The sequence below is a fragment of the Temnothorax curvispinosus genome, unplaced genomic scaffold (assembly GCF_003070985.1).
Source record: "Temnothorax curvispinosus isolate PA1 unplaced genomic scaffold, ASM307098v1 QBEX01006096.1, whole genome shotgun sequence".
NCBI classification, from domain to species: Eukaryota; Metazoa; Arthropoda; class Insecta; order Hymenoptera; family Formicidae; genus Temnothorax; species Temnothorax curvispinosus.
The window spans coordinates 166,421-186,504 of record NW_020215876.1 but is presented as its reverse complement, the minus strand read 5'-3'; the positions used below and the strand labels follow the sequence as shown (position 1 = coordinate 186,504).

The window sequence follows — 20,084 nt, the reverse complement described above, 5'->3', positions numbered from 1 at the left end:
TTGATTGTAAACTAATTGTACATGTCAGCAGTGTATTCTTATTTCGTTGTTAATATACCATGTCATTTTCTTTGTATATACATATTTTTAGTATCATATTTATACTCCTCTCGTATCATATACCTATTAATTTACTAATGTTTAAATTGTGATATCAATTTGTTATATATTGATAAATGTTATTTCAACTTATTTGAACCACTTGAATTTGTATCCAAGATATGAGACTTATTGATACACTAAATAGGACTTGAAACTGTATTAAAAAATCATTATTAATTTCTGACAGAGTTTTATTTATATTTTTAGATATATGTGTGGCACTTATACATATATAGAGTGTGGAATAAAAGAATATTATTTTGATAATATTTTAGAATTGAATAAAATTGACAATTTAATTATTTAATATTAATATTGCATAGGATATTTCTTCTAACATAGACATTTCAAGTTTTCGTAGCTATTAAAAATACAAAAAATGTCTCAGATTAAATATATTCTGTTTCGAGAAATTTCTCTTATGATTAGTATTTTATTCTAACGGAAGTCATTTTCATGAAACTTAAAGACCTTATGTCTTTTAAATGGAAACATAATGTTTTGTATATAAATCGATTTATCTGTTTATTCAGCATATAAAAGCATTAAGGTAAAATAATTGAAAATAGTATACAAGGTATTTTATATTTTACAAGATACTTCATATTTTATTATGACATAAACTCTAGCTTTTTTTATATACATCTAGAAATACCAAACTTCTCTGTTTAAAAATTTTTAAACGATATTCGGGCCTACAATAAGTCAACAAACGTAAGTACCATGCGTTATACAATATTCATAGCATATATAATTATTCACAGAGTATACTTATTTGCAATAATAATTTTGATCATTATTTAAGTTTTTTCGGCTAAATGTGAATTATTAAATGGATGAAATAGGGCTCCTTTACTAAAAAATTTTACTAATTCAAGAAAATCTACAGCAATGTAATGTAAAGCATATATACATATATAATATTCTATCAACAATATTTGGGATTTGGATAAAAAAGTAGCTAGCTATGATTTGTATAAATTTATTTCAGTGGTTTTTGGTACTTGACCGTGTGTTTTGATCTTAATAAACCAATATGTAACTTCGAAAAGCTGTAATTCTAAATGCTTCAACATTTCTCTACATTGACAATGAATCATTATCTCTATATATCTATTCAATTTATCTAATAATACATTTATATCGAGTTCATAATAAGTATACTATTCGCTCTTTCTCTCTGGCACTCTCTCTCACTCAAATTATTATACCTTACTCAAATGAGATACTCAAAAAAGGATATAATATATAAATATAAATATCTCACATAATATCGCGATAGACAATTTTATCGTCAAGTGTCGAGATACTTCTCTCATACATCTCTATATTATAAGCTGTACACTACTGTCGAGCATATCGATATAAACATTTGAAAAGCATTTTTAACAGCAAACAATGTATTCGTCGTCAAACACATATCAAATTATTTCAACACTTTACATCTTTTTTATTTTATTACGTATCCACATATTTAATATTTAATAGTCACACAGGTAATATTTAGGTTGACAGGTGCAAAGAAATAGATTCTTGCATATTACTGTTTTCTTTAGACTTGATTAATTGAAAATTATTTTCGGATGTAGGAACAATAGAAATAATTTTCGTAGGCATGCGAAATTTAGTTATCCCAATTTTATCTATTTCACATTAAACTGAATTTCTTTTTCTTAATAAATCTTTTATTTACTCACTCTTTTATAAGAGTGTATTGATAACAATTTGTAATGTGTACAATAAGACGTCGCATAGTTAAGCACAATAAAAACGTCTACGGTTTGAAAAGTCAACCGCCATCTAATAATTTTTTATTTTACGAAAAGCTTCAATATATTAGTTACGTCTTGTAATTATTGTAAACTTTGAGCCGGTTTGTCGATATGTGATAAAACTCGCTATACACAAAATAAAAATGAGAATTTTCCGCGACAAACCTGACAAACGTGCTAACGGTCGTTTGCAATAACGTACAAACATATTGACAGATATTGAACCAGGTAAAGTGGTATTTGTTTTTTATTTCGTCCCATCATTAACGCGCATTGATCATACAATGAAGCACTCACTCTCATATTTTGACTAGAATCCGAAATCTATTAGCGTACATTAAACATTATACCTGATATCCTTCACGAGGCTTACTTTCTCTGAACTGCGGATTCTTTGTGTGATTAATTTCGAGTCGATTTCTTTTTACAAAAATATTGGATTATACATGATAGAGAATAAAGGACCTTTTGATAACCATGCTTCAATAAATAAATTGTACAACTGGACCGTGAGCACGTTATTGTTATCCTTATAATATCTTGCATTACGTAAAATTATCTTTATATATATAAATAATACAAGAGTCAATCGAGTGGTGTTATAGAAAAAGCGGTAATATATAAAAAATGAAAAATCAATAGATAATAATGTAATATGAAATGATAGAGGAACTACTATAATTCATATTTTAAAAAAGGAAACAATACTATTCTTTGAGTACAGAAGTTCTGTAACTATAGGCTCGATTACTCTCTAACGTATCTTTGGTATCGCATTTACGAAGTTCGGAAGCACAAAACGCAGAATAAAAAGCAGAAAGCTAAAACCGATAATTCTTTTCCCTGTAAACATTCAACTTATATATATGTGCTCCGCGAAACTAACACAATAAGTGAATTAAAAAGAAGCAACGAGAGAATTGAGTTTTTGATCTTGCATTCTCGATTTCGAACATTCATCTTCGATCTAATTTAATTTTATTCTAATTTAATTTAATTTCTTTGATTCATCTATCCCTTTCGCAGATAGATATATTCGCTGTGTGTCCTCTACACGCACTGGATGCATTAACATGTAACAAGCTGAGATTTGGCATCCTCTGGAGAAAATGTTTACAAGAAATACACACAGCACGATCAAGTGAAAATCATGACACAAAAACATTACACGAGGCACTGAAGAAACAGACAAGAAAAAAACTCATTTAAATTTACAAATGTTTTGTCAAAAACTTGAGAATACGTACAACTATATATGGCAGGTTTAAATGGACTTCGTTCCATGAAACAAGACATTTTCTCTTGAAGATGCACGTGTCGTGCTCATTTATGCGCAATACGGTTTGTTTCTTTTTCTTTTTTTTTTTTTTAATGAAAAGTATAGTTCGTTCTGAGTTTCAATGTCGCATATCATTCGCTGCTGCAAGTTTCTTCATCAAAGACTACGTTGTTATGGCCACACGTTACTTGATATATCATTTTCGATATATCAGGAATTAGTATTTCACTCGGTAGGTTGTACAAACGGCAATTGTTTGTCATCAGGCATAAAAGATGTAAAATGTACAACTACGTATATCACTCGATATGCATTAACAATTAATTGTGGACTAGCAAAAAGAGGAGCGCAAACGGAGACATTTCATTGCTACTTTGTATACTTTGGCAAGATACAATCATCACCAGTGCCATCGTTTTAGTCGCACTAAAATTAGAGGATGCCGTTAAAGAGTATTTTTTCCCTTTTTATATTTGGAAACAAATCGAGTAGGCTTTTTTTTTTTAATTTGGCATTAGGCAGTCAAAGCGACAACTACGTCGCTAAAAACAGTACTTTACTACCTATACTGTCGTTCTTTTCATCAAATAATAAAAAAGATAGCAGTCAAAAAGCTGATTAGGATTATGTTTACATTAACAATATTGTTTCTTAATCCTTTCAGAAGATAATTATACATATACAACATTTGAAAGTAAAATAAGTATATCGTTTCATTTAAGAAACTATAGTTGATCTTGATTTAGAAAGATACTGGATCAGATACTTAAAAATATTATTGTAATAGTAATTTTCGTAGAGTTTTTCAAATCTCTGATAATTACAAAGAAATATTTATGTGTTAATATCTAAACCAAACACATACTGTATAAATCAACATTTTTATAACAACTTTATATCAATTAAAATAATATAAGTATATCAATTTACATCTTATAGCATCATAACACACATTAGCTCAATTCCTTCTGAAAGAATTAAAGAAACTTTTCGCTTGCTTTGCGACAATTACATTAATTTTGCTTAAATTCAAGATGTTTCAACATCTTTGTGATATGGTTACTACAAGTATAAGAGTTAAATGGAAAACAATACAATAGATCACTTAAATGAAAGAAATTTTCTGCCCCTGTCGGATAACATTTAAAAACTGTTTCACTATATATAAATATTCTTAGTTAATTTATCTTAATTTTTTATAGAGAAATCACAATCGTGTGCATGTATATAAAACAAAATTTATGTAAAACTTTAACACAAGTTAATGAGAAAACACATAAATTAAGAATAAAAATAATTGTCTTTAAACAACGGTTCTAAGAGCAGAATATTTTCCTTATATCAACTTGAGGTCAAAAACCTTATCAAATAATGTACAAAAGTATCTCGGAAAGCCAAATGATAAAACATTATTATAACCAATGAGCATTTCTAAGAATATTTTATATTTACATAATTCGTTATTATCTTCATGTTTTCTGTATATCCATTAAACTTCCGTTAAATTTTCAAACGTACAGTTGCACACATATACCATTTAATTCTGTACGCTGAAAAAATGTTTGCCTGTATCACAGACTTCTTCAGTGATAACGCATAATATCTGCGTATTTCCTTATTTTGTTTGTAACATATATATACACAACAAGTTCCATTTCAAATTTCGGATTTCGAATATTCATTATTTTTTCGACAGAGATATGCAGTACATTACAAAACTGTTTTCTCATGCTCTGTTTTGCATGTGCACGTTGTCATAAAACTGTTTTAAGTTTTGTACTCCCATATTTGACTTTCAGCAAATAGATTACAAGTTAACGAGTCTAACAATCATATTTATATAGGTTATTGTTTCTGATGTCATAATCCAATGCAGTGAGCAGTCTTTAAAAAAAGAAAAGAAATAACAGGACCATTATTAGCATTCTACACCAGCAGAACCTCTGACCTTGTATTTTGCACATCAAAATCCGGAATTTGTAATAAAATAATAATATATAATGATATATACAGTATGAATTATGTAACCTGTTCTAAATCAATATTTCAGTACTCAAAATACTGAAAAAATGTTCAATGGTTTAATAGGAAAATAAAGTAATAATAATAGCAAGAGAGGATACATTACTTATAACATTCAAGCTGTTTCGGAAAATTGGTATCACAAAATTTACAAACACATATTTTTTTATTAGACATTTATCAAAAATAATTTTTTAAGCCATTTTAACGTCAATAAAAAATTGTAACAAATTACATAACTCATACATATGTTATATGTACGTACATATGTACATAATTTAAATAAAAAATAATAGCGTATCGATTTTGCAATGGAATCGTCCTTCGTTCAAGGATGATAAAAATATTATATTTAAAAAACAATGATATTTTATTTTATACATCACTTCTCTAATACAATACTGAAATATCTCTAAATAATGAGGTGGATTATTTTGGTAATTCATATAAATTGACAATTATAAAAGTAGAAAAAAACATGAATATAAATGCAAAGAGAATATAAAGATATCAAAGAGAATAATAAAAAATATAATTTTTGAAATTACATTTTTCTTAAATGAAATTTAAATTTGCAGTATATCCCAATCCCATATTTAAAGATATTTCAGTATTTATTAAATTTATTATAGAGCAGCGATGTGTATGTGTGTGTGTGTGTGTGTGTGTGTCATCATAAATCATATGTTGCAAACAGATAATTTCAATAACAGCATTCCCATAACCAGCAAAATCTCTATATAAAGGAACATCTCGTTCTAATTATGATATGTCGCGAACGAATATATGTAATTTGTATAATCTCATGTTGGTGGGATAAAATTATATACTTATCGAGAAATCTCTATAAAAGTTACGTATATATAGATTATGTTTTATAGAACATAATTTTTTCCAAGTCTGTTATGGGCATGTGTTGCATAAATCGTGAATACAATATATGCTTATCACGCGCAACTATATATATATATATATTTCTTTATATGACATAGGGAATCCCTAATGTTCAAATATCTTCATCGCTATTACCAAATAATGGAATGAATGTAACGGGCATTTCGAATATGAGAATTCATAGCATTTACTGAATTCTAATTCTTACTGGGCAGTCTTAAGAGGTTGATGGTTATCGGGTATGCATATAAAACGAGTCAAATGTTATTGTTATTGACGATGCTGCAAAATACGCAAATCGCTAGAAGCCTTCATTTTAATAACTTAAATTTATGTAGTAGTCGAAGTCTGTTGTTGTGGATTATATTCCAATAATGCTATTGGAAACGTCTTGATGTGCGTTTGCCATTGCGCTGATAGTTGGAAGAATTTTACACCATACCACTCGGTACCGTCAATGCTCACTGTAGTAAGAATAATATCACTATTAAGTGATTAATGGAATTATTAATGAATTACGAATATGTTATGAATAATTACTCATTAATTAAATTAATCAGAAAAGAAAAGAGAAGGGAGTATTTTGCAGGACGATTTTTGCAACATTCGAATCTAGATCGATTTCATTTTATACTAAACGTGATATGTATGTTTAATAATTTACATTAAACAATTTTTTTATAATAAAAATCTACTTAATAAAAAAATTTTACCTCTTAATGGAATGTTGTGTGTTTTCGCAGAACATATGAGGCGTGTGACACCGTCCACCGATTGACTTTTTGGTTCATTTTCTTTTTCTTTTTCCTTCTTTTTACCTAATCTCATTACTGAAAAAGAATAATTTTCTCTTAAAGTTTAATCTTATATCAAATATTTTAATTCTTTCACAAAAATTAATCTTATCTTTTTCTATAATTACAAATCTAGTTAAATTTTGTTCTTACTTTTTTGCTTTTTCTCTTTTGTCGTGAAATTCATAGATAAGTGATGTCCGGGAACTTCGCCTAATGAGGGAAGTCTTTGCACGTGCAACGCTCTGAATGCTTGACGTAACGTACTCTTTCCCTTTTCACCTTGAGTCTGTTTACTCCAATAATCCAGCTGTAGCTCCACTGGTTCCCATCCTTCCCTTGCCGGTTGGCCCACGTTAGGACTACTGGGTGGTGTTAACTTTCCGGGAGTTGGGACAGGCAAACTTGGAGGAGGTAAAGAAGGCGGAGAACTAGACATGCTAATGTTACTCTCTTCCAGATCGACGGATGCGGAAGAACTGCTCTCTGGGCAACCCACACGAACGTCATTTATAAAGGGAATAAAGATTTGGCTACTGTCGTCTGTTTCCCTATAAATATAATCAATTTTTTTTCTAATATGTCTGTTCAGGTCCGTTAAAAAAAAAATTTGTTCATATCGATTACCTGTACGTAACCATAGCTTCTGCTATGGGTAATAGTAAAACCGTATTTGCTGTGCCCAGGTATTCCGATACTCGTGCTGCATATTCGCTCGATCCTCCACTTTCTCTCTCTAAAAGCTCCTTCCATTCTTCTCCAAATAACTTTGAATATTTGGTGTCGATAGAACCGAGATATCTCGTTAATGTATTTGAACCGAGCGGTACCACTAAGAATTTCATGTAGTTCTGCCAATCTGGCGGTCTAAAGCTCAACAAGTCGACATAATGACGGAGAACTGCGTTTATGAAACTGTCCCCGCCAGCGATAATCACCTTTATAGGTGCCGGTGGTTTTGCAGAACTGTTGCAACTGAACATAAAAATTTACATTTAGCATATGTGCAAATCTTTTCTTTATATTTCTTCTCTCAAAAATAATCTTCAAATGAGAAAGACAAAACGCGCAACAATGCTTTCATTTTGTGTATATGTAATTAATATAAAAATAAAAGATTGAGAGAAAATCTTAATGATTTTAGATGAAGCTGATTATACAAGAAAAAGACCCATATTTTGTAATAAGAAGTTGAATCGAGGGATAAGCGTTAATGGATATGATAATTACAATTTTTGTATTCGCGTGACCAAACACGTGAATGTTGCACGGATGTCAGCCGGAGAGGCGGTTGTCAGAACTTTATGGTTTCTTTCTTGAAGTTTTGCAGCAAGTACAGCACCACCAGGATCGGCTATGGATACCAGCGACACAGCCTCCGGTAAACTATCATCTGGTAACACTCGACTTAGCTGTTCGACTAAAGCTTTTCTCGGCTGAAATTAATGAATATAATTAAATATTTTAATCAAGAATTCCGTATGCTTGGCATCATTAATTCCTAGATTGAAAATGAAAGGCATTAAAGGCATTGAGTGTAGATGATTCATGCAGAATAGCGGACGAAATAAACGACATTATTGCCCACATTTACCTCTGTGTTTAAATCGGAAGAGGGTTTCAAATCCACGCTCAGACTGTGTTTCTTAGATTTATTACTGCCAGGCGTTCCTCTATCACGCGCAAAGAGTCTACTTCTTCTCTCGGAGCTTTCGCTCTTATTAGGCTGTTCCGTTGATTTTGGCGGGGAACCCGCCACATAATTCGGTGGGTCGTTCGCCTCGTGATCTGTCCAATTTTCAGGATGAGAATCGCTGTCGGCTCTTCGAGAACTGTCATCGCTCTGTCTGTCCACTCCACGTTCTGCAATAAAATTTCATTACTGTCTATAGGGATATGCAACTTAAAAGGTTTATAAAACAGTACACAAAGTGCTTCAAAATCACCGGTATATATCTTAGAAGCTTCTTTATTTCACATAACACTTAATCAAATATATTGGCAAAGAAGCTTCAAAGTGTAAAATTGTACAGGTGTTCGGCGAATGATTAATTACACGTGCTATATTAAAATTACTGCTATTTTAAATTACTCAAAGAACAAGCTGTTTTGTTCATTCAAATTCTTAAAGTTTAATTAAACTTTAAGTTAATTTTCAATCGACATAACACAAGAATTATAGATATATCACAATATTAAAAATATCGTTCTTTTGTTTAGTTTTATGATCAAATGTGGAATATCGGTGGTTTTGAAAGACTCTGTATAAATATTCAAATGGAACAAGTGTAAAGTGAAGAAAAGCACAACTAATGTGCCAATATTAAATTATTCACGAAAAATACACTAGGTATCATATATATTTGAAATGTTTGCACTTTTAAATCGAACAAATTACATTTGAGTGCTAATTCATCAAAATTATTATTATTTTTTCATTTCGTATGTACGTTACAATAAAAGCGTGAAATTCAGTAAATGTATACTCTTACAAGAGCACTAATTTATAAGTATGAGTGTAGTGAGATAGAGAAAGGGGGGGAGGGGCTGCGTCCCACACGTCTAAAAAAAACTGATTTAACCCAACCCAATCTGTATCAGTGTGATATATATAATGATGTTACTTATTAAAAGATATAAATTTGAAACATAAAATTTAGTAAATGTATACATTGACTAGTAAATGCATACATTGACTAGTAAGTGTATACATTTACTAAACTGATTTCACGCTTTTACTGTGACATATATATCAAACACTTATAAATATCAGACGTAGCTTTAAAATAACGAATATCCAGGTTCGATGCATTTGACATTTGGAAATGTCAATTTCGAAATGCTCATTTCAGTTGTGAAGATGTACAATACATGGCACCTAGTATATGTCTTGATTCGCGATAAATGACAATTATCTGTGACAATTATCAAGTTTCGGACAAACTAAGACGACTTTATCGATGTCACAATCGTAGCATTTATTACAGGGTGTTATTGCAAATGACACAGAGAGGTGAACTCGTGTGAGATGATGTGCAAGTCTCAACGTTATTGGAAAGCAGAATACATGACTAATTGTAAGATTGACAGAATAAAGAATACGTACGTATACGAGTAGATAGAGAGATACAGGCCAGTACCACAGATCGAAGTCTAACAAGATTACACATAAGAAGCCGTAAATAGACACACAGCGTATGTAAAGGAAAAACAGGCTCGCACATTATAGATACATATACTACGGCGAGTTCTTTTAAACGGAAAGGAAAAAATCGTACTTGGAAAAAATTGTATAATAACTGCAAAAAAATTAAATATCAACACAAATTTATTTTTACCGGAACTTGTATACATTGATACATATTTGTATCTTTTCGACGAAATAGTATTTTAGAGAGGAATGTAAGAATAATAGAAGATACAAAATTAAGGAAAACATGCTAAGTGTGTAAATACACACATATATAAAAGAGAAAGAAAGGAGAGAGAGAGAGAGAGGAAAGTTGATTACATATAGAGGCATTTGATTTTACATTTGAACAAGTGAGAAACGAAAATAACGTGCCACTTCGATTATTCTTGCATTTGGCTATGTTAGAACGATATGATGCATTATTAAAGGGAAAAGTTGAATGTATAATTTATATAAGTATATTTATATATATATAAATTATAGATTTTGCTCGTATAAGTGTAAATCGCGAAGTCACTTAATTACCAAATGTGATTGAAACACCAAGCTTCTGTCGATTAGCAAGGTCATTCATGCGCTGGAGTTTCTTCTCCAATCTACAAAATTATTGTTGCTGAATTGCTTTCAAAATTTCCTTGACATTATTACAAGTATAATATATAATTTTTTTAACAAGTTGCTTGTTTAATCTGAAGGTTCTATTAATCCATATTGACTGTATCATAAAGAAAAAAAGATTAAGTTAAATATCACTACAAGAAACATTTGTGGACTCTATTACATCATCTTCAACGATATATGTATGCCTCTCTTACATCGCATGCTATATCCAAACGCAAAATACGTGCTGTTTGATAAGAAGCGGAATCCTTAAAACGTTCCAACCATTCGGTCTTCATAGGAACTAGGAACTCCAGAATTGATTGATATTTACATACCTGGAGTTGTGTGTCCGACACGGTGTTTCTCTTTAGTCGACTGACCCGCGGGCTGTTGACACGTGGTAGTCGCTGAGATAGTTCCAGTGTCCTCGTTGGTTACTACTATCGAATCGTAACATGCAACAGTGCAAAGCCAACCCACCAGACTTTCACTTAGTTCAGAAGATCTGAATCTGAGTAAGCTATGGAATTTTTAAGACCCTAATCCTTAGACAATGACGATATATTAGCGCTTCTCAGACATTTCGAATTACGACATTAAAAGCAAAAACTCCTATGAGCTTAAGTTAATTAAGGTTTACAACTATCTGTTAATCCACAAATAAAAAAGTCTACGTCACATTTTATTAATCTTATTCCGTTTAATATAATAAAATAAGACATGCAGAAAATAAATTTATTTCAATATGTTATAATCAAGAAAAGATTCATAAGATCTTTCCGTTCGCTTTTGACATCATAATCCAATGACAGCAGTGAGAGGCTAGAAGCCTTTGCTCAACGTAAATAATTATGGTTATCCATTCAGCCTCCTCGTCTCTCCCATAACATAAATTTAATGAAAAAATTATATAATTGCGTTAAAAATTAAAGCTTTCGCAATCCCTCTTTAGCTTAGCTAAAAGAAATATACTATTCTGCATTAATATAAGACAAAAATGAAGGAAGCTCACCGTTCTTCTCCATAGGAATTAAATATCAGTATCCTACCTGTCGTATAACGGATCCTAGTGAACGATAAAGTCATGGAAAAATTTTGTCTTTATTCTTAATAATCATAAAAAGATAGCCTGTGATATTTTACATTAAACGCGATAAGTAATAGCTATTCAGCTAGTGTTTTTTAACACTAATGTCCAGCCAAAATTTTCCAAAAGAGTTTAGTTGGTATTTAGCAACAAATTCAACATATCATGTAGTAAACAATTTACAGAATATATAAATATATATATTGATAACGTAACGCATACATATTAATATTCAAATGTTAGCACGTATCATTATATATATCGATATTCATATGTTTATACTTAATTACTACTTAAAAAAAAAATGTTATATTGAATAATCAGTTGAAAACTTTGAATGAAAACTTTGGACGAACCGGTAAAAGAGGAATTTAAATTGCAACAGTCATGCTGCTTCGCCAAGACATCAATAGCTTAATTAAATTGTGAATAATAGACGCACTTTTGGCAGTTACAAATTCATTTTTATGGAATTATTAAAATCTCTTCTTTCAAGCATAGTATGTTATATAAATATATAATATATAATTTATAACAGTGTTACAATCTCCGTATATATATATATATATATATATATATATATAATATATATATATATTATTTGCAGATTATCTTTTTTTTTTTAATATTTTCAAGCCCGAAAACTAGTAAGAATGAGAAAAACATCTTAATTTCAACTCTGAGTTTCATTCATTGTTCGCGATTAAAAGTATAGGTACGAAACTCGAGTTTCATATGATACCGTACTTTTCTTTTTATATTGAAAATAAATATAATTGGTTGTCGCTCTTATTTAAGATATTATATAAAGAAAAGACGTTATAACTTTTAAAAGTCTGTTTATATAAAAAATATTTCTTATTGTGTTATCACAATATGACATAAATATGACACTGTAATAATAGAAATTAAATTTGTTTCCTTTTCCGTTTTTATTTTTAACGCGCACCAAGTGTTAATAGTATTAATCTTTCAAAAATATGCGTGAGAGAGAGAGGATAACTAAAGGCATATGTTAAAATTAAAGACATATGTTTGGAAATTTCAATAAAATGACGTTTAACTGCAAAAAGTGATTATTTAACGAGTGTAATAACCAATAGCCTAGAGCGAAAGCCAGAATATGATGAGTTTGAAACGTAATGTATCTTCCTTACCGTATGGCGTTATATATGACTTAACAATACCAATTTGCTTAAACGCCAGCCTTTAACATGTCTATATTACTCAAATATTACATTGCAACATCAGCACAATGAGCTAATTTCAAGTATCAATAAAATACCTTGCCACGTATCACACATATGTCACACATTTTATCAGAGTACGCGAACAATTGAATTATGCAATGACTTACCGGAATGAGGTGGCGCGAGAAGGGATCGACTAGAGCTGAAAAAGGGTCTTAGCGATGGCTTCGGTGTACTACTAACAGACATGGTGTCCAATTCTGGCCCACTGTCTGATAAATCTTCTAATTCGTCGAACAATTCTTCTATCTCCATATCGCCACCTTTAACAAAACCATGGAAAGACTTTCAATAAATATTTTGCTTGTTTTAGAAATCGTTTAATTCCGATTAACATTTATTTAACGTTTTCAAAATTGCATTTAATATGTAAAAAGTTTCAAGAAAAACTTTTATTAATATTAATCGACTAGGTTTTATCGAAGTTGGATCTGTTATATTCATTTCCTGCATAATTTCGTTCATATAGTATCGTATATACCTGAAAGTTTCTGCCCGATCTCCTCTTGATCGTGCTCCAACTCCTCAGATACCCTAAACCGCTTTAGCAGAGCTATAAACTTTTGCTTTAAATTTCTTTGCTGCAAAACACAATAAACATCGGAATCAAATATAGACGCAACGAGAAGCCAGGCCGACCAGGCCGCCTGAAGCTGAATGGAAATATTATGCGCACCCTGGCATTCGTTGGAATCTTCCCGCGACTCTTCCGCCTATGCACCTCCAACGTAGGCTCGCTGTCGCTGCCCTCCGCCTCGCCCTCCGAGCTAAACTCCTCTTCCTCGTCACTGAATTCCGGACAGAGCCTCTCATTAGGATCGTTCGTCAGTCTTTTATCGTGATCAACCGGCTGGGAACTCAGAGCGACAACGCTCACGCGTGCCAGTGGAACCGAGTGACCACCGTATTTTTCCGCCTTATCTGATATGAGTTCCAACTCGACGTCCATTTGCTTCTGCAACACCTGTAAAAAATGATTATCGTTGGCAATGGCAAGGAAATTTTATGTCCGATGCAATATCGACACGATGCGTCTTCATCTTTGTCGGAAAATATATTTTGTAACGCTATTAGGATATAATCTATATTGATCTATTGATCTATCTCGTTATTATAAGAGTTATTATTGTAATTATACCAACTTTAAAGGAAAAATAAATTATTTTGTTTTCGATGGAATAAAGTGAAACACCAGACTTACTTGTGCCATGTTAACGATTCCTTCCGCGAGAGTCTTGTATCCGAGCATCGTGCGATTCTTGTATCGCTTGCGCCTCTGCAATAATATCAGAAGTTTGTTGCCGTCTCTCTTGAGGAAATGCGGATATTGAAGTGCAAATTGCAATTCCAGCTCGGTGTCGAGTATGCCGCCGGGCGGTATAGCCATCTCGTTCGAACGCAAAGTTCTCTTGGAGCTCTGCATCTTGACCGCGATGCTGATGGACGCTAGGTCCGAGCCGAGCGGTCGGAGTATCACTAATCGAGTTAATGTCAAGGAACACAGCCTAAAAATAAAACGAAACCAAAGTGAGATATGTATATAAAGATTCAAGATTTTAAGATATTTTAAGGTTCGATCCATAGATTGTCTGGAAGAAATCTGAAGAAATCTCGGAAATATATATTCGGCAGCATGAGTATAAATAGTATCCACAATTCAAAGAGACTGTTTACTCAGAGTTAAACAAAGATAAATGTAACGACCAATGTGTCTCTGTTTCGCGATGTATAAGACTATTGAGTATGCACTTCGGAAGGCATGAATAGATGATATCGATCAATATAATTTCTTTCTCGAAGGGAACGACTGGCATGACAATTGAGACGTCTAAGTCTATAAGGTACAATACAAGGGTCCTTCAGAAGATAAGGGCCGATTGTATTTATCGTATGCGCATGGCAAGATATCGCGTATGCGACAAAATTTAAAAGGTGATTCATGGAAAAATAAAAAAAAGTGTTGTATCTCTACACGAGTTATCATCTATTTTGCTTATCGTCGCGTTAATACTCCGGTTTAAAGTCAATGAGACTACGCCCGCCAAGGTTGGATATCCGAACTGCCCCTTGCGTCAGAGATTTCTGCGTGTAAAAAACAAGGTCGTTAATATGACCCGCCATCAATTTTGTGGCTTTTATGGATAAAGAGCCACGTAATAGACTTCGGAATTCTCTTGAAAAATTCCGATGAGAAGATATTTTCGAGCACGCTCATCGCGTAAGCTATAAAATCGATTAAAAGGACTTTTTTCAAAAAATTATCAGAGCTAGAGAAAACTGGTGGAGATAACTTTGGCGAGGAATGACACTATAACGATGATGTTCTTCGACGGAATAGAAAAAGTAATAACGTTGTACGATATAAACGTCGAAAACCCGTCGTCGAGGAGGATGATGTGAGAAAGTGAAGTATATACTGTTAAAATAGCAGCTGTGTATAAGTCTCTTTATGAAATAAATTTTCTTTTACGGTCAATAGGTCCTTACTCCGTCCGATCTCCTTTCGTACATAATTTACTTCTCGATGATACGCGCGGTAGAGCCTATACCAAGTGGAAACATCGTCGAAACCCTTATTACATGCGGTGGGGAAAAGGACGGTTATCGTTATTTATGAAGAGGGTTTCCGGGGGCGTTGGGGGGCGAGTGCTAAATATAGCCGCAGAGAGCAGAAACTACAGGTGGCACACGTTATCACTCGAGCGCGCATTTATTTTATACATGTTACGTGATAGTGATACATGTGCACGATGACGATTTCGTTTGCGATAATACGATCGATTCGCGAAAAATAACTAAATCTGGATTTGATCCGTTATGTCAGCGGTATTTAAAGAACTCGAATCCTTTCGGTACGCGTTCTATTGGAAATTGTCCGAATTATCCGAATCATACACAAATATATTATTTCTAAACCGAACAATGTTTTCGTGTATTAAAATGCAATAAAATATATACACTGTCGTTAACACAGTACGTTCACATCATAACTATTACCATTATCACCGTATGTATCGATTATTCCGAATAATGGAGAAAAAAAAATATTTCCGATAAAAGCGCTTTCAAATAATCGATCCAAAGTGCAAAGTAACAAAATTGCTCCAACGTACGGACAAGTATTTGAGGGATTTGGAATATTTAAATTCCTGTGATCGCGACCATTGAAGATAAGCGTCATAATCATTTAGTATAAATTTAGTTTAAGCGCAGACCACAGGCGTCTGAAATGTGCATGCGTAGTTAAACGTGATATCGAGTGTTATTTCGATTACATATACCCTATCTCGCCGTTATATTTATACTTTTGCTCGTGGCGTATACGTAATATCACGTATGTATCCAAGGCGCCTCGGAAAATCTTTTTTAGGAACTTGTTGGAAATCGACAGCATTGTAACTAGCGATGGCAACGTTAATTTCGTAGTCGGACTGGTCGCGTCGTGCATCCGAATTTATACCGACGTAACCACTGACTTTTGCCAAACACGTGCCGGCCATCGTGGTTTGGCAGTACGTGCGAGTCAAAAATACTGCAGTAATCATCATTTCGTCACATGCCGTTCGCGGTTCGCTAGCCACACACACACACACATATATAAAGATATATGTATATACGCGGCACGATATAAACTTTACAGTCGATCCCCCAAATCGATTAAGGTATTTATAGTGAAAAGAACGTACATCCCTGCTTTCGCGAGACAGGCATTTAAAAGTTGGCGTTGTGGATATCTAAAACTATAGATAAGAATTTCGCGGTATTACAACTATAACGTCTCACCGATCTCGCGCGTTCACGGGCTTAAAAACGCCCTATTTTCATTTATATTACTCGACGGTATAGTAAATTGTATATATGATAGATAAAAAACGTTTGCTACATACTTTTGAACATTACAAAATAACACTCTCGAATCGTATCATTTCTTATTGTTAGAACGACTTACTTTCCGAATTAATGTGAAGCGCAACGTGGCGCAACGTGGTTCTTTTTTTATTCAGACTTTACACAACATCTTGAGTATATTAATTACTTACTATTAATCTGTTGAAATCTATTCGATGCAACACCAAGAAATTTCTCTCAAAACTATGATTAATTTTATTTTTTATTTAATGATTTCTGAAGAATATCATTACATATTTTTTGTAATGTAAAACTTTTGCCCCACCAGAACGTTAACTTAACATATAGATTTAAAAAATAATAATTTTAACTTTAAATTAATTCTACTCCAGTTTGATTTGACAAATCTTGTACATTCACAAAAACAAGAAATAATTTGTCTCGTATTGACACTTGTGCGACAAGTGTCAAATGTCAGGTTGTAAACATCGAAAGATTAACGATAAACATCGATCTGTCATCGTTTAAGAGTACGATAAAAAGTGCGACGAATATCAAAGTGCGACGTAATATTATCAAGGATTGCGGAATTCTCTCATTCATCGCGAACGTGACGAGCGCGGATCTGTCAGATTCTGTTGACAGTTGCAGTCGTTTCGGAGTCACAAGTGGATGCGAGATGCGAGATGCGACGCGTGTGCGTGTGTCATACGACTGTGACTCAACTGCGAAGAAGGACGCAACGTGTCCGCGTTCATTCGCAAATACGGGCGTCGCAAAACGGACACGTCGCGTGAGCAAGCACGGGAGATCGTGCCCGTAAAAAAGAAAAGGGCGTGCAAACGCCAGACGCTCGTCGCCCCCAGTTGGAGAAACGTTACTTAGCGTCCACCATAACGTCGAAGAATGCCAGGCGAGCCGAGCCGCGCCGCGCCACGCCGCGGGTCGCGGGGGTCGAACAATCGCCGGACTCCGGAGTAATCGTCGCGAAATGCGCCGTCCGTTACCTGGGTATGCAATTCGGGGGCGTGCGATCCACTTCCCAGGTGGCGAACAGCTTCATGGGAACGGGCCGGGTGGCCGGGGCCGTCACCTTCGTCCGTTCCGCCATTTTTGGCCCTGGCGGCCCGCGAGACACACGCAACACCTACGATCACCTACGATTCACCGCGTCTCGACTCTCGCGGCTCGCAGTCGACTATCAATGACCGTCACCGCGGCGCCGTCACCGGTCACCGTGGTGAAGAGCGGCGGCTCAACACGGGTACGCGGAGACGGGAGCGGGGAGGCCGAGCGTCGAGCTGGCCGATGATTCCGAATTCGACCGTGGCACCAATGGCGCCACGTTTGTCCCAAGTCCGTGCGCGGCGCGATCAGCCGGAACGAAAATTCCTGGAATCACCGAGGAAAATGTCGCGACATCTCGCAAGTTCGATACGAGGTAATTTCGATTGTAATTAAACATTACCGACGTTCGAAATGGGAATATGATGATCGATAAGATTGAATCTTGCCGATTTTTGAAACACCACTCGATATATTGATAGAAAAATTTATTTCAAGGGATTTTTTTTTACCAAGATTTCCGTCTTCACAAAATTATACCTTGTTCCAACAAGATTGACATCCATTACAAAAGACAAGATGCCTTTATCCGTCAAATAATAATAACGAACTGATGCGTTATTATACATACATATATCTAAGTGATAATATAATCGTGTTGGATTTTATTACAAAAAATGTACAGGTGATATTAGTAACCAAATAATAAATATACACGTTTCCTCCGTTTCCTTCCTTCCTTCTTTTCCTTTTCTCGCTGTTAATGCTGTTATAATAGCTTTTTTACACTTATTTAAATCAGATGATACGACAACCACCACATTAGAACAGGTTGGACACCAGCCAAAGACAATATAAAGTAAAGCCGCCTTTTATTACCAGAGGCTGTGTACGAACTATGGCCTTGTGGAATGACTCTTAATTTTAACGATCGCATTAGAAAGACAGCTAGAGAAGCACTGAAGTACAGTAGCGTCACGTAGTAACCAAACTTTCGAAATAACAACGATATCAACAGTGCCGCATTGACACCGACATATTTATAACCGCAATACGCCAGCAAGTCGAACGTTGCTAGACTCGTTTGAAGATTCATCACGTACAAACTCACAGTGTGAACGAGCAATTCGATCAAACCCCAAGCAAGAGCGGAACTAGCTAGTATACCGAGTTGTTCGTGGGTGAAACGTTCCTGCATGCCTAAAACTAATCCTGCCACAGCAACGTACGTGAAAAACGCCATTGTAGGAATATACATATCAGGTGCGTTAGTCTCGTATCGCGGTTGCAACGGTACATCTTGCTCGTACTTAACAGACCAGTCCTATAACAAACAATTATTATTGATTTTGCGTAGCACGTGTTTCAACTGTGCAATATATTCATCTCCATCTTCAAACAATGTCTCCTCCTGAAGCTTACCTTATGTGTAAACGGGAAGAACAACAGCATCAATTTTGCGAAGACGTAATCGGTGTTTACAGCGAAGTAATATTTCAACGCTGTAACTGGCACATATTTCTCGAGATGCTGTTTTCCAGTACCAACCAATGCATTTCCATATTGTACAGCCATATCTGTAACGACTGGCTGAGCCAAGACGTGCGCAGCAAATTGTGGACTCGCAAACTCCCCTCCTCCTTGATTATCGCTGGGTGGATACGCGGACATCTGAGGATTAAATCCGTATGGCGATGGCCCTTGACCAGGAACATTGAAGCCATATTCCGGCATTGTACCATTGTTCATGGGCACCTAGGATTAAGTTAATGATTTAATGATGAATTGATCAAAAATCTGATGTAACGTGTGAACTCTGTGATACATACACTGGACACTGCCATCGGAAAGTTCCCGGACACTTGCCTTATTTAGATTTATACAGAATTGTACATACAAAATGTTGGTAAACATTGTTTTTTGCAATATATTCATGAATTTGTACATCTCTTCCAGGAATAGCAAGTGACGAATAAAAGAGCACAAAAATAACAATTTGCGAATATATTACAAAAAACAATGTTTACCAACATTCTGTATGCACAATTCTGCTAAATAATTCTGCAAGTGTCTGGGAACTTTCAAACGCCAGTGGTTATAAAAACATATATAAAAGCAAAAATGTTGACGCTAACTAAATGGCTGGGTTTTGCCGAACCTCTGCTTAGCTAAGC

General features: G+C 34.1%; 2 protein-coding genes across 4 annotated transcripts in view; both read right to left on the bottom strand.

Moving 5' to 3' along the window:
• Positions 1 to 5,770: 5,770 nt before the first annotated feature.
• LOC112455450 (phosphofurin acidic cluster sorting protein 2) lies at positions 5,771 to 17,980 on the bottom strand. Of its 3 annotated transcripts, none has more exons than XM_025017360.1 (12): positions 17,853 to 17,980; positions 14,198 to 14,501; positions 13,673 to 13,960; positions 13,478 to 13,577; positions 13,104 to 13,259; positions 10,995 to 11,099; positions 8,458 to 8,726; positions 8,094 to 8,299; positions 7,491 to 7,838; positions 7,017 to 7,414; positions 6,783 to 6,899; positions 5,771 to 6,533 (listed from the first exon to the last, which is right to left on the bottom strand). In XM_025017360.1, the coding sequence occupies exons 1-12, from the start codon at positions 17,954 to 17,956 to the stop codon at positions 6,400 to 6,402; spliced, it is 2,529 nt and encodes an 842-aa protein (XP_024873128.1). In that variant the 5' UTR covers positions 17,957 to 17,980; the 3' UTR covers positions 5,771 to 6,399. The 3 variants fall into 3 exon arrangements, with proteins under 3 accessions (XP_024873128.1, XP_024873129.1, XP_024873130.1); XM_025017361.1 differs by having other exon boundaries at positions 10,995 to 11,096; XM_025017362.1 differs by lacking the exon at positions 10,995 to 11,099.
• Positions 17,981 to 18,679: 699 nt separating this feature from the next.
• Positions 18,680 to 20,084, bottom strand: part of LOC112455452 (protein YIF1B) — a 2,243-nt gene continuing 838 nt past the window's right edge. Inside the window, exons 3-4 of the mRNA XM_025017363.1 lie at positions 19,333 to 19,665; positions 18,680 to 19,234 (exon numbers count right to left, since the gene is read on the bottom strand). Of these exons, the coding sequence (XP_024873131.1) occupies positions 18,704 to 19,234; positions 19,333 to 19,665 (864 nt within the window). The 3' untranslated portion in view covers positions 18,680 to 18,703. The remainder of the gene's footprint in view (positions 19,235 to 19,332; positions 19,666 to 20,084) is intronic.